The sequence below is a fragment of the Rattus norvegicus genome, chromosome 15 (genome assembly GCF_036323735.1).
Source record: "Rattus norvegicus strain BN/NHsdMcwi chromosome 15, GRCr8, whole genome shotgun sequence".
Classification (NCBI taxonomy): domain Eukaryota; kingdom Metazoa; phylum Chordata; class Mammalia; order Rodentia; family Muridae; genus Rattus; species Rattus norvegicus.
The window spans coordinates 50,176,167-50,191,354 of record NC_086033.1 but is presented as its reverse complement, the minus strand read 5'-3'; the positions used below and the strand labels follow the sequence as shown (position 1 = coordinate 50,191,354).

The window sequence follows — 15,188 nt, the reverse complement described above, 5'->3', positions numbered from 1 at the left end:
GAAGTCCTCCAGCATCTTGATCAATTGTGATTTTAAATCTAGATCTTGCTCTTCTGGTGTGTTTGGATATTCAGTGTTTGCTTTGGTGGGAGAATTGGGCTCCGATGATGCCATGTAGTCTTGGTTTCTGTTGCTTGGGTTCCTGTGCTTGCCTCTCGCCATCAGGTTGTCTCTGGTGTTACTTTGTTCTGCTATTTCTGACAGTGGCTAGACCGACCTATAGGCCTGTGTATCAGGAGTGCTGTAGACCTGTTTTCCTGTTTTCTTTCAGACAGTTGTGGGAACAGAGTGTTCTGCTTTTGGGCGTGTAGTCTTTCCTGACTACTGGTCTTCAGCTATTCTTGTGGGACTGTGTCCTGAGTCCACCAGGCAGGTCACTTGGAGCAGAAAAGTTGGTCTCACATGTCGTCCCTTGGCTGAAGTTGCTCGTGGGGGGCTGCTTTTGAGCTCTCTGTGAGGGCGGCAAACAGGAGGGCCTGTGCCGCCTTTTCCCAGAGCCCCCGTGCACCAGCATCCCAGATGGCATTAGGTGTTTTCCTCTGGAGTCAGAAATGTTGGCAGAGTGTAGTCTCTGGCTTCCCAGGCGTGTCTTCCCCTCTGAAGGTTTAGCTCCCCCTCCCATGGGATTTGGGTGCAGAGAGCTGTTGATTGGTCCCTTCAGGTCCAGGCAGTGTCTGGACTGTGGGGGACCTGCCGCTCCAGTGCTCCTGTCTTAAGGTTCCCAGAGGCCCTATACAGTTTCCTCTTTGGCCAGGGATGTGGGCAGGAGTGGGCAGTATTTGTGGTTTCTACTGTTCTGCAGTTTCAGGAGTGCCCACCTGTCTGGGCGGTAAGCTCTGTTTCCCACAGTGTTTGGGAACAGGGAGCTGTGGGCTGGGATCAGCGAGTTTCGGGCTCCAGCTAAAAACTGGAAGTGTCCAGTCCCAGAGGAATTTTGCCTCTGTGTGTCCTGAGTCCACCAGGCAGGTTGCTTGGAGCAGAAAAAGTTGGTCTTATCTGTGGTCCTGTGGCTCAAGTTGCTCGTGGGGAGGCTGCTTTTGATTTCTACATGAAGGTGGCAACCAGGAGGGCCTGCTCTGCCTTTTCCTGGAGCCCCCATGTACCGGGGTCCCAGATGGGGTCAGGTGTTTTCCTCTGGAGTCAGAAATATGGGCAGAGTGTAGTCTCTTCTGGCTTCCCAGGCGTGTCTTCCCCCCTGAAGGTTTAGCTCTCCCTCCCATGGGATTTGGGTGCAGAGAACTGTTGATCGGTCCCTTCAGGTCTGGGCAATGTCTGGACTGCAGGGAACCTGCCACTCCAGTGCCTCTGTCTTCCGGTTCCCAGAGGCCCATACAGTTTCTTTTTGGGCCAGGGATGCAGGCAGGGGTAAGTAGTATTGGTGGTCTCTCCCACTCTGCAGTCTCAGGAGTGCCCACCTGTCCGGGCTATGAGCTCTCCCCCAGGCAATCTTTTACAGCAAGATATGCATCCTTTTCTCCCTGTGGCTATTTTTGTAATTTATGACAAGAGTTGACATTAGCTCTCATTACTATGTACTTTTGCATTTTATTATTAGCAGAGAACACATTTATTTTCTAGTAGACATCGTGCAAAAGATTCTCTATGAGTAAGCTGCAATATTCCCACTTTCTGCATGAATATGATTTATGTCTCCTAAGGGTATAGAAATCACTTTCAATGAGTGTGGGGAAAGGGAAAATGTTCATAAAGCCTGTTGTTTACCTCTAAAGTGAGAAGCAGCAGCTTCAGTGTATGGAGATCATTTCTCTTGCAAACATCATCTTAGCATAGCAAGATCTTTTTTCATCTCTTTCCAAGACTGACTTATTTTGGTGGAACTTATTCAAAAAAAATAACTCTTAGGTAAATACTTGATGAATTAAGAATAATTAAATATCATGATTTAGACAAAGGTTGACTTAACACCATTATTATTAGTGATCAGGGTTCTGCCAAGAAATAAAGAAAATGTCTAGTCATGGTTATGAATCACAGGATAGTAGTGGTGCCTAACTTGCAACTAAAAGCTGAGGGATCATCTGTGAGGGAGCAGAAGGAACACTGGTAGCAGAAGTTGTTCATCCTCTGTTGGATCTCTCTGGCATGGTAAAAGTGGTGTTTTGTTCACAGGATTTGTTTTCTTTTACAGGCTACCACCCATCAAGGATGCCAAGCTACACAAGCAGAAGTGTAGACCCCAAAAGGTGAAGGATATTCAACCCCAGGAGGTGAATTCTAGTTTGGCCTGAGTCTGTCATTTCCATCCTTCTTACAATATGACCATGTCTGTCAGTTGTGTATAGTAGTACATAGAAATCAACCACACAACAACAAATAGTAAGAATTGTGAACTCTGCACACCCACATTGTCAATCTTCCCTTGTGTTTTGTTAACACAAAAGAGAATCCTAAAATAAAAAATCCCTTGTAGAAAGAGCTCATGAAATACAAAAAGAATAAAGGAGGAAATGTTACAGGTTCTCTCCCTCTCCTTCTCCCTCCTCCACCCGCACCCCGTCCTCTCCCCTCTCTAACCGCTCTCATTCTGTCCACTTTAAACTCTAAGTTTATTCTTACTTCAGGTAAGTTTTTCTCTCTATAATGTGATGCATATATTTGTATGCTTACCCATGTAATATGTAACATTATGACACAGCCTTTGCCATGTCTTACATGTTTAGGGCTTTCATCTGAAGTAAATCTATAGGACAGCATCAATGGTAATGTTTGTGATGGAAGTTATTCCTGGTATCCCTGGGGACATCCTGCTGTAAATGGTCGAACTTTGCTACTGAGATCTTACCTGTCTTATTTCCTGAAATAAGCTGGGAAAGGGTCACTTACCTTCAAGCTGTATTTGGGCACTTGATGGTTTCATTGTAAAGTTTGACATTTTCCTTTTAGATGAGTCAGATGAAAAAGCTCCATGTGTCTGATCTGCCCACTGAAAAGCAGGAGCCTCCACCTGATGTCGTGCGTTAACAACTTCCCTTCTCTTCCATCCAGTCCAACCTCAATGAAATGCTCCCAAAAGACAGAGACCACATTACTGATTCAGAATTTATGTTTATTCAGAGATTTATGTTCATATTAACTTAAAACACAATCTCTTCCACTAATCTTTTTTAAAATGCTAAATGTGAGAATATATCTGTACAATTTTACCTCTGAGCTTATCTCCCAAATTAAGAACCTAGATCTGGAAGTTGATAATAACAGAATGTTCATGTCCTAGTTGGTGTTTCTATTGTTGAATTAAAACATTGTGACTAGTCAACTTGAAGAGGAAAAGGTTTATTCCAGCTTCTATCTTATAAGTCTATCATTGAGGGAAGCCAGGGTAAACATTGGAGCAGAAACCAAGGAGGAATAATGCTAACTGAATTGCTTTTCTTGGCTTGATTAGCCTGATTTCTTATACAACTCAGGACTACCTCTCCAGTCTGGCGTCACCCATAATGAGCTAGTCTGTACCACATCAATCATAGATCAAGATGATATTACTGAGACCTGCCTTCATTTCAATCCTGTAAAGGCATATTCTTAATTGATATTTTCTCTTCTCAGATACAACTAGGTTTGTGTTAAGTTGGCAACTAGTACAATTCACCCTCTATATTATCCATTATTAATAAGTTTGGCATAGGTTATACAGATTAGACGACATTTATTTCTGCCCATTCTTGAGTTTGGGAATTCTAAAATTGAGAAGCTGGAAGTTCCTGGTGTCTGGTGAGGGCTGCTTCCTGGCTTTTAATTGAGGGGACAGGAGAAGAAAAAAATAGAAGGGGAGGAGAGAAAGATTAGGGAAAGAAGAGATACAATCATCTTTTTGTATCTTTCCACATAAAGACATGGATCCAATTCTTAGAATTCCATCTCAAGCTGTGAATGCCCCAAACTTAGTCATTACACCAGGGCTTAGGTCTTTAACATGGTATTTTTGTGGATACACAAAATTAAGTCCAAAGTAGCCCTTATCATCACGTAGGTGTTGACACTGTGGTTATATCTGGATTAGAGGCTCAGAACTAATTGAAAGTGTCAAACTCATGGGTATAGAAATATTCTTGTGGGTGAGTTTATAAAGTCTCTGTCCCTGAAAACTGTTAACCATTTCAGCATGCATATAACATTTTTGAAGAAACTACTCCAAGCTGATTTTCCCTTTTTATCTTCTTACTAGCTAATCACAAAGCCAAATTTCCCACCGCCACCAATTCCTGTTTCCTGGTAAGTATCCAATTCTCACTGGTGGATTTTCTGTCAACTGGCTCTAATTCACAGTGTTTTTGTCAATTCTCCCTAGTCTAGTATAACCCTATCATAGCACATTTGTTCTGGGGAACATTGGAAGGCAAGGCCTTCTTCTTTACTGATTTCCTATGGCTACTGAATCTTTACTGTAAAAACAATAGTTCTTTTATAAATGTTAAAAGTACTTAATATATCTACTGTATAAGGCAAATGTCTTCCAAAAAATTGTTTCTGGATGTTCATTCCAGAGGATATAAAATTAGATATTTATGAAGTTATTGCTAATTTTGTAAGAAGTAGAATGTGCAAAGCAGACATATGAAGGGAAGCTTGAATAAAAGTAAAGTCCTTTTTAATCTTTAGTAAATGGCAGAATCCATTTACTCATGTGTAGTTCCTTTATGCCTAGCTCTTTGTTGTATATAGAAGAGGAAGGGCCAAAGCTCCTTTTGTCAAGATGTCTCAGATTTAGTGAGCAAATTGGTCACACATGCCCGGTGTACCTAGCTCCTCAAATGCTATTAGTGCCGAAGTGTGTGATGCTAATGCAAAAACACTTGATGTCAACATGTGAAGCTGGTGAAGCCAAAGACCATTGACAGGGTATTTGGAATGTGAACTAGCCCCTGGAAAGTGGATTATACTTAAGTGACGAGGTGAGCAGTAATCCCACAAAGGAAGTAAACTTGGCTAAAGAAGGGAAAATGTGCCATTTATACTGACTGACTTAATTTTCTGTTTTATCCTAGCAACACAAAAGCACCTCCTCCACTATTTTTAGAGCAAGACCACTTCTGCACCCACATAAGCTATCTATAATGAAATTATTATTGTCTTCCCTTTTTCACTGCTAGGGCCAAGGAGAAAAGTCTCAACCATGTCACGTAAGGTGTTTACTGTGAGGCAGGGACTGGCATAAGTGCCTTGACTCTGAGTTTCCTTCATAACCTAAGTAAGGGAGACTGAAACAAATTCTCAGCTACAAAATCATGGTGACCCCAGTTTCTCATTTTTTCATAATAGTGCACAAGGATGGTGGAAATAAATGCAATACCCCATGTCAACCTCCCATCCATAACTGTCTTTGCACCTCATCCTTTGGTCAGGCTACTTGTCCTGGACTATTTCTCTATACTCATAACTCCCCCTCCCTTCCTCTGTTCTTATTCTGCAAATTACCTGCACCAACATTAGAATTGTAGAGTCAGAGTCTCACCTTCCATTCTGACGTTCTGATGCTTCTAATTCTTCATTGCTAAGTCATTACATAGTTTATACACTAGAGAGTAAGTTTTCATGGAATTCTTTTAAATTTTTATTAGTGTCAACTTATATCTACTTATTTAATTTTTTAGGATGCTTTGATCATCTGAGAGGTTTTTCTTTCTTTAAGGGACGCGAATGCAAAAGTATGAAGCAACAACTAAACCAGGGTCGATGATCAGATGGTCAGAGTGGAAGCGTTGATGTTTTGGAAGGAAAGGACATGTGCTTACTTCGTTCTTACTAGTGCTCTTGACCCTCAGAGATTAACATGTTCTGGTTTGTGCTATATTTTGAAGATTAAAACATTTAAGAAACACACATTTGAAAATATCCATGCTAATTTAAATGATCTCCTTTCCATACTCCTAGGGAGATGGCTAAAGGAATACATAAACTGTAAAACTCTAGTTGATCCCCTTTCCCCTTTATTTTTACTATAATGTTGACTGATAGCATGAATATCTTGAAGACCTTAATTTCCTCATTTGGATAGGAATGATGTACTCTCTAATGAAAATTAAACAGAACAGAAAGGACAAACAAAATCATAAGACACTGGGGGTGCATTCATTGCTAACTAAGTAGCAATGTATTGATTCTTTTTACTTGTCAAATTAGAACATCCGGTTTAAAAAATATATGTAAGCACCCTGTTCTATGTGTCCGTGCTACCCTTTCTCCTGACGTTTGTAGTAACCTTGTTATTTGGGAGTATTCTACAATCCAGTAAAATGTGTTTATTAGAAAAAATTGGTCACAGATATTTGTATGCTAACTACTGGCATGGTTAGAGGGAACCTCCCTTTCTAAATAGATAATGTTTCAGCTAAAGAAATGAACATAAACCAGAAGTCACAAACTAGGGACCTGCTGGCTTGGTTTGGATTACAGATGTATTTTATTTAGTCTAAATTAAAGATGTTGACCACACAGAGTTTATTTTTTAAACTGTTTTTGGTTTCTTAGGAATAAATTTTAACTTGCGAGATCGTGCATAAACATCTAAATTCCTGGATTGCAAGAAAAAAGTCAGATCGTCTGTCAACAACAGAACCATGTTGTCTTTAACATCTTCAGCTTCATTGACAGATAGTAGAACCAACATGGTTGGTTGGGTACCAAATACCCCCTTCCTTGTTTTAGGAACTCTAATTTAGTCTTGCTGTCCAGTTTTAGAATGATGGGCACAACTCATAACAATGCTAGCCCACTCAAAACAATCACAATTTTGTTTTTGCCAGAGATTTGTAAGTAGATGGGTAACTCCCCATTTTGTTCCTGTGGATGAGAGAGGAGACACGTTGGGAAATTTCTGAGGGATATTTCTCCATTCATCCTTTCTTCTGGTTGTTGACATCTGATACTTCTGCAGCTGTGCTGTGATCTGAAGACAAAGATGATGTGAACAAGATAGAGCCGGGAGATAAACAAAATTCAACTGCACTTCCTAAGATGTTATTGAACTGGTAGATTAACAATTATTGGAGTGGGTCCACTTTTTGCTAGGACTTCTTGTACAATCAATAAATTTTCCTTGTTGTCCAAAGCATGTCGAGCTGGGTTTTCTCTCACATGAAGCTGTGTTCACTCTAATGAGTGAAATAGCTTTAGCACTGCCAAGGTGCTGCTCCCCTATTATCTTGGTGGCATTCCCCTTTGTTATGTTTGGGCCATTGCATCTATTGCCAACACCCCTTGCCTCTGACAATCTTTTTATTCTGTATCTCAAGGGCAGACTTCCAGACTCAGTAATTCTAGAGTTCACCTACCAACTCTCAATGTCAGATGCTTGCTTTCCATGTGGGAGCTTTTGTGATTGGGTTTCTTAAGTACAGAGCTACTTTCATATGATTGAGTCTTGAGGTTAAGATGATAAACTTAGAACACTTTCTCCTGACCTGGAAATACATTCCAATTTCACATGAAGACTTAATTGGCTCTTGAGTAACCTTTAAGCCTCTGCCATTTTTGTTTGCTTGCTTGCCTATTTCCTGGCATTAATAACTATCTGAGACACAATTTACATTATCATTTTGTTTTGTTTTGCTTTTGAAACAACTACACTTACTTGCTATGTATGTCTGTGCTGGTCAGAGGACAAGAAGCAGGAGTTAGTTGTCTCCATTCAGGATGTGGGTCCTTTACCTACTGAGACATTTCACTGGCCCTCATATCATATAGAGTATGCATGAGGTGTGTGTGTGTGTGTGTGTGTGTGTGTGTGTGTGTGTATGTGTGTGTTCACACACCCATGCATACATGCATGTGGAGCTCAGAAAAATTTTTTAGTAGTGTCTGTTCTTTCCATCCATCTTTATGTGGGTTCCAGGGATTGAACTCAAGTCACTAGGCTTGCTCTGAAAGCACCTTACCTTCCAAACCATCCTTTTTTCCTTAGATCTTTTTCTATTTACATGTCAAATATTATCTTCTTTCCCTGTTTCCTGTCCAAAAACCCCCTATCCCATGCCCCACCCCCTTCTTCTATGAGGGTGTTTCCCCACCCACCCATTCCATCCAGCCTCCCTGACCTGACATTCCCCTACATTGGGGGGCTCCAGCCTTGGCAGAACCAAGGGCTTCTTCTCCCATTGTTGCCCAACAAGGCCATCCTCTGTTACATATGCAGCTGGAGCCATGGGGTCTGTTCATGTGTACTCTTTGGATAGTGGTTTAGTCCCAGGGAGCTCTGGTTGATTGGTACTGTTGTTCTTAATGGGTTGCAAGTCCCTTTAGCCATTTCAATCCTTTCTCTGACTCCTCCAATGGGGACTCTGTTCTCAGTTCAATGGTTTGCTGCTAGCATCCACCTCTGTATTTGTCATGCTCTGGCAGAGCCTCTCAGGAGACAGCTATATCAGGCTCCTCTCAGCATGTACTTCTCGGCACCAGCAATATTGTCTGAGTTTGGTGTCTGTATTTATATGGGCTGGGGCAGTCTCTGAATGGCCATTCCTTCAGTCGCTGCTCCAAACTTTGTCTCCATATCCTGTCCTGTGATTATTTTTGTTCCCCTTTTAAGAAGGATTGAAGCATCTCCATTTTGGTCATCCTTCTTCTTGAGCTTCATGTGGTCTGTGGATTGTATCTTGAGTAATCTGAGCTTTGGGGCTAATATCCACTTATCAGTGAGTACATTCCATGGGTTTTTTTTTTTTTGTGATTTGGTTACCTCACTCAGGATATTTTCTAGTTCCATCCATTTGCCTATGAATTTCTTGACTTCATTGTTTTTGATAGCTGAGTAGTACTCCATTGTGTAGATGAACCACATTTTCTGTATCCATTACTCTGTTGAAAGGCATTTGGGTTCTTTCCCGCTTCTAGCTATTATAAATAAGGCTGCTATGAACATAGTGGAACATATGTCCTTGTTATATGTTGCAGCATCATTCTTCTAAACCACCTTACCAGCCCTCACTTTATCTTTTTTAATGTTGAATATTAAAGTATCTTGAGCCTAGAACTCTCAAGTAGCCATTTATTTCATGCCTAGAGCATGAAAAATTAGTCATTTAATTATATATATATTATATATATATATATATATACATAAGAATGGTGTTTGAACATACTGTGATTTAATAAATGATGTTACTTTGTTCTTGACTAACCAAATAGTTCAAAAGTTCTTAATATATTTAATGGGCACTAATCACATCATCATCATCATCTTCATCATCATCATCATCATCATCATCATCATCATCATCTCTCTGTCTTTGTTTCTCTCTCTCTGTCTGTCTCTGTGTGGGTCTGTCTGTCTTTCTGTCTGTCTCCTTTATTATCTCTTTTTAAAAAAATAGCACAATCCACTTGAGCTTGACAACATCCTGTTCCTTCATTTATCTCACACACACTGTCTCTCCTGGTGTTTGTCTGAGTCCTTGGTCAGTTTAGAGAACTTCAGTTTGTTTTCACAGTTACTGATTTTATGTTGTCAATCTTCTTCCTTAATTCTAGTTTGTGTTGTCAGTGTTGCTCCCATTTGCTTGGTTGGCAGCGAGAGTCCTTTTCAAAACCTCTTTTGTACCAAAATTAATGCAGTATAACTTGTTAGCTAAGGTTAAGGGCAAAGTTCATGCAGTGATGGACAATCATGCAGATGTCATCTTCCTGAAGTTCCTTGTGTTGAACTCTGTGCTACTGGAGGAGCAGATCCTGAGAAGGACTGTAAGCAAACTGATTTTGAAGTGTGTTCATGCTATCATTGATGTAATGGGAAGTGAGAAATCAGGATTGGGAACCTTGAGAGGGCGGTTTAGTATGTCTCAGTGAAGGCTTCAACTAGCCACACTCCAGATTTGACCATGGCAGGAGTATTAAAATGGAGAAAAGTCATAATAAAAAAGAAAAAGACTTTATTGTTTAATGGCAACCAACCATAAATAACAGTTCTTCCAAGAGAGATGAGACCTTGGGTAGGATTACTTTTATAAATGGTCATAATTTCCAAAACAAAACAAAACAAACAAAAACAAAAACAAAAACAACAACAAAAAAAAAAAAAACACTGAAGGCTCTTTGCAGGCAACACTGGCAACCACATGGGGATTCTTTTAAAGCTAGGTGGGTATCTTGGCATAGACCCTAGGTTAGTTTATTATTCCTACACTTTTTCTTTGTGTGTTACTTACCTACTGTGTAGTTTTCTTGAAATCTGAAGGCTTTGGCATATATTGAACAGTTATAACAGTCTCCCTGAACAAGTATCACACTAGATCACAAGGTCCTCTAGTATGTGAGGGCAAGTTTAACCTCAAGAATTCTATGAGGGATAAGTCATTCTGTTCTTTAAAACATTATAATCTACTTCAAGGAGCTCGCATCTTGGAGAATAAATTCCAAGATGAGTACAGGCAAGAAATAAAACAATACATATCTATTCCTACAGCAGGGAGGAGAACCTGAAATTGTATCTAAAGCAATAACTCTACATTCCAAACAAAATACATATGGGAATTTTATTTATAATTTCTATACATAATGATATTGAAAGTTGTGGGTGACTTTCTCCCTAAGCATGTTCAACTTAATATCATCATTAAATCAAGATGACAGACACATATTTGATCATGCTTAGCTCAAGGTAATAGAACATATATTCCAAAAGGTCAAATGAACTCTTTGAACATGTTCAATTTAAATTATACTGATGGCATACAAAATGGCTCTAAGCATGCTCAGCTAATGTCATAAAAAATGACAGGCAGGGATGTTTCTGTATACTCTTATCTCCTGTTTCAGCAGAGAAACATTCAAAGATACTTCAAAGGTGGGTTAATATATAAGTTTTCATCTAAATGTCTGCCTCACCTAGAAGATAATGACTAATAAAACAAAGATGGTGCCCAAACAGTCCAGTTTATCATAACTCACACAGAAAAAGAAAAAGTAAAGACAGAAAAAGGAATATATGAAGACACAAGACAATGAAAACTGGTTGGTTACAAAATGCTAGTGACAGATGAAGTACTTCTCTGTAAGAGAAATTCCTTGAATGGCTTATAACATGGTGGTTTTCACCCTGATCCAGCATGCCACCAGGGGCCTCAGCAATAAGTCAAAGAACTGTTTACTTGAACTTCCAGAACTGCTATATTTTAAACTGAGGACTAGTAAAAAGTAGGATCACAGAAATGGTGGTGTCAAATGCCCAGTCTGAGGGGCCTGGGATTGTGAGTCCTGAGAGATGCACTACCTCAGCTCCAGAGGCCAGGTGTACAAGTCAACTTCATGGAAATCATTCCATTTTCATTTCAATGAAGACTTTTCACTGTCAGAACATCCCCAGGGTTGACTATCAGGCAATCACTTGGTTTAAACATGGCTTAAGCCACAAGAGAAAGCCCCAAATGGAGTAGTGCGCAATTACCTAAGCATAGTTCATTGTAATCACCAGAATTCACAAGAGTCAGAACACTACAAAGAACAAAACAACAACATCATCATAGGATCAGGTATTTCCCTTCTTTTTTTATCTTGATTAACTTGAGTATTTCTTATTTACATTTCGATTTTTATTCCCCTTCCCGGTTTCCCGGCCAACATCCCCCTAACCCCTCCCTGTCCCCTTCTATACCTATGTTTCCATTCCCATCCTTCCCCACTACTGCCCTTCCCCCAACAATCACCTTCACTGGGGATTCAGTCTTGGCAAGAACAAGGGCATCCCCTTCCACTGGTGCTCTTACTAGGCTATTCATTGCTACCTACGAGGTTGGATCCCAGGGTCAGTCCATGTATAGTCTTTGGGTAGTGGCTTAGTCCCTGGAATCTCTGGTTGGTTGGCATTGTTGTTCATATGGGGTCTCAAGCCCCTTCAAGCTCTTTCACTCCTTTCTCTGATTCCTTCAACGGAAGTTCTGTTCTCAGTTAAGTGGTTTGCTGCTGGCATTCGCCTATGTATTTGCTGTATTCTTGCTGTGTCTCTCATGAGAGTTCTACATCTGGTTCCTGTCAGCCTGCACTTCTTTGCTTCATCCATCTTATCTAATTTTGTGGCTGTATATGTATGGGCCACATGTGGGGCAGACTCTGAATGGGTGTTCCTTCTGCCTCTGTTCTACTTTGCCTCCCTATTCCCTCCCAAGGGTATTCTGGTTCCCCTTTTAAAGAAGGAGTGAAGCATTCACATTTTGGTCATCCTTTTTGAGTTTCATGTGTTCTGTGCATCTAGGGTAATTCAAGCATTTGGGCTAATAGCCACTTATCAATGACTGCACACCATATGTGTTTTTCTGTAATTCGGTTACCTCGCTCAGGATGATATTTTCCAGTTCCATCCATTTGCCTATGAATTTCATAAAGTCATTGTTTTTGATAGCTGAGTAATATTCCATTGTGTAGATGTACCACATTTTCTGTATCTATTCCTCTGTTGAAGGGCATCTGGGTTCTTTCCAGCTTCTGGCTATTATAAAGAAGCCTGCTATGAACATAGTGGAGCACGTAATCCACTATGTCTTTGTAATATGTTGGGGCATCTTTTGGGTATATGCCCAAGAGTGGTATAGCTGGGTCCTCAGGTAGTTCAATGTCCAATTTTCTGAGGAACCTCCAGACTGATTTCCTGAATGGTTGTGCCAGTCTGCAATCCCACCAACAATGGATGAGTGTTCCTCTTTCTCCACATCCTTGCCAGCATTTGCTGTCACCTGAGTTTTTGATCTTAGCCATTCTCACTGGTGTGAGGTAAAATCTCAGGGTTGTTTTGATTTGCATTTCCCTTATAACTAAAGATGTTGAACGTTTCTTTAGGTCTTTCTCAGCCATTCAGCATTCCTCGGCTATCAATTCTTTGTTTAGCTCTGAACTCCATTTTTATTAGGGTTATTTGTCTCCCTGCAGTCTAACTTCTTGAGTTCTAATCTGTTGGTTGTCATTTTGTCCTAACAACAGTATCCCTTGCCTTACAGAAGCTTTGTAGTTTTATGAGATCCCATTTGTCGATTCTTGATCTTAGAGCATAAGACATTGGTGTTTTTTTCAAGAAATTTTCTCCAATGCCTGTGTGTTCGAGATTCTTCCCCACTTTTTCTTCTATTAGGTTGAGTGTATCTGGTTTGATGTGGAGGTCCTTGATCCACTTGGGCTTAAGCTTTGTACAGGTTGATAAGAATGGATCGATCTGCATATGTCTACATGGTGACCTCCAGCTGAACCAGCATCATTTGCTGAAAAATGTAATCTTTCTTACATTGGATGGTTTTGGCTCCTTTGTCAAAAATCAAGAGACCATAGGTGTGTGGGTTCATTTCTGGGTCTTCAATTCTATTCTATTGGTCTATTTGCCTGTCTCTGTATCAATCCCATACAGTTTTTATCACTATTGCTCTGTAATACTGCTTGAGTTCAGGGATAGTGATTCCCCTGGAAGTCCTTTTATTGTTGAGGATAGTTTTAGCTATCCTGGGTTTTTTGTTATCCCAGATGAATTTGCAAATTGTTCTAACTCTCTGAAGAATTGGATTGGTGTTTTGATGGGGATTGCATTGAATCTGTATATCGCTTTTGGCAAAATGGCCATTTTTACTATATTAATCCTGCCAATCCATGAGTATGGGAGATCTTTCCATCTGCTGAGGTCTTCTTCAATTTCTTTCTTCAGAGGCTTGAAGTTCTTATCATATAGACCTTTTACTTGCTTGGTTAAAGTCACACCGAGGTATTTTATATTATTTGGGACTATATTATTTGGGACTATTATGAATGGTGTCATTTCCTAATTTCTTTCTCAACTTTTACTCTTTTGTGTAGAGGAAGGCTACTGATTTATTTGAGTTATTTTTATACACAGCTACTTTGCTGAAGGTGTTTATCAGATTTAGTAGTTCTCAGGTGGAACTTTTGGGATCACTTAAATATACTATCATATCATCTACAAATAGTGATATTTTGACTTCTTCCTTTCCAACATGTATCCCTTTGATCTCTTTTTGTTGTCTGATTGCTCTGGCTAGGACTTAAAGAACTATATTGAATAAGTAGGGAGAGATTGGGCAGCCTTGTCTAGTCCCTGATTTTAGTGGGATTGCTTCAAGTTTCTCTCCATTTAGTTTAATGTTAGCTACTGGTTTGCTGTATATGTGTTTTACTATGTTTAGGTTTGGAGCTTGAATTCCTCCTCTTTCCAGGTCTTTTATCATGAAGGGGTGTTGAATTTTGTCAAATGCTTTCTCAGCATATAATGAAATGATCTTGTGTTTTTTATCTTTCAGTTTATTTATATAGTGGATTACATTGATGGTTTTCCATACATTGAACCATCCCTGCGTACTTGGGATGAAGCCTACTTAATCATGATGGATGATTGTTTTGATGTGTTCTTGGATTTAGTTTGCAAGAACTTTATTGAGTATTTTTGCGTTGATATTCATAAGGGAAATTGGTCTGAAGTTCTCATTCTTTGTTGTGTCTTTGGGTGGTTTAGGTATAAGAGTAATTGTGACTTCATAGAAGCAATTCAGTAGCACTCTGTCTGTTTCAATTTTGTGGAATATTTTGGATAGTATTGGTATGAGGTCTTCTATGAAGGTCAGATAAAATACTCCACTGAACCCAGATTTCAAGAGTGGTTTTCAATCCCACCAACAATGCAGGAGTGTTCCTCTTTCTAAAGAATATTTAAATAAGAAATCAACAACAGATGATGTAGGGGACAATGCATTTATTAGACCCTATAATATGAAGTGGACTTTGTTAGAAGTATTCACATACTTATACATGTATATTCACCAACAGTGCTAAGCATTAAGCATCAGGTTTTACTACATACTATGTGTCACACTCTATTATAATACTTCTTATAGTGTAAAAACCTAAAAATCCACTCACTCCCAGTGACAAATTTTCGTAGCAGTGCCACACCTCCCAAACTTACTCAAAGAGCACAGCACAATGGTGACCATTCAAACATTTCAGCCTATGAGGACATGTCCTGTCAAATTAGCATGGCCATGCCTTCTTGTAAATTGTGTTCCTTATTCATCTCACCTTCTCACCTTTCAGAAACTTAGCATGGATACTCTTTACCTCTCTTTTAATTTTCAGAGTTTCAAGACCAGCTCTTTTCCAAGAAACACCTCTTAGAGAGGAGAATTTTATACCGTGTCATCTGTTTCATGTAGCTTGTGGAGCTTTAGAGCATTAGGAAGAAATGTATC

The 15,188-nt window shown here is 39.8% G+C and overlaps 1 protein-coding gene across 4 annotated transcripts in view; it reads left to right on the top strand.

Moving 5' to 3' along the window:
• Nucleotides 1-7,069, top strand: part of Adam28 (ADAM metallopeptidase domain 28) — a 66,320-nt gene extending 59,251 nt beyond the window's left edge. The window contains exons 20-23 of one of the 4 annotated variants that reach the window (NM_001394671.1): nucleotides 2,150-2,228; nucleotides 2,905-2,973; nucleotides 4,187-4,233; nucleotides 5,651-5,840. In NM_001394671.1, the coding sequence (NP_001381600.1) occupies nucleotides 2,150-2,228; nucleotides 2,905-2,973; nucleotides 4,187-4,233; nucleotides 5,651-5,672 (217 nt within the window). In that variant the 3' untranslated portion in view covers nucleotides 5,673-5,840. Of the gene's footprint in view, nucleotides 1-2,149; nucleotides 2,229-2,904; nucleotides 2,974-4,186; nucleotides 4,234-5,650 lie in introns of all 4 variants that reach the window. The other 3 variants (NR_172143.1, XM_039093144.2, XM_017599628.3) reach the window with 3 other exon arrangements.
• The last annotated feature ends 8,119 nt before the right edge of the window (nucleotides 7,070-15,188 follow it).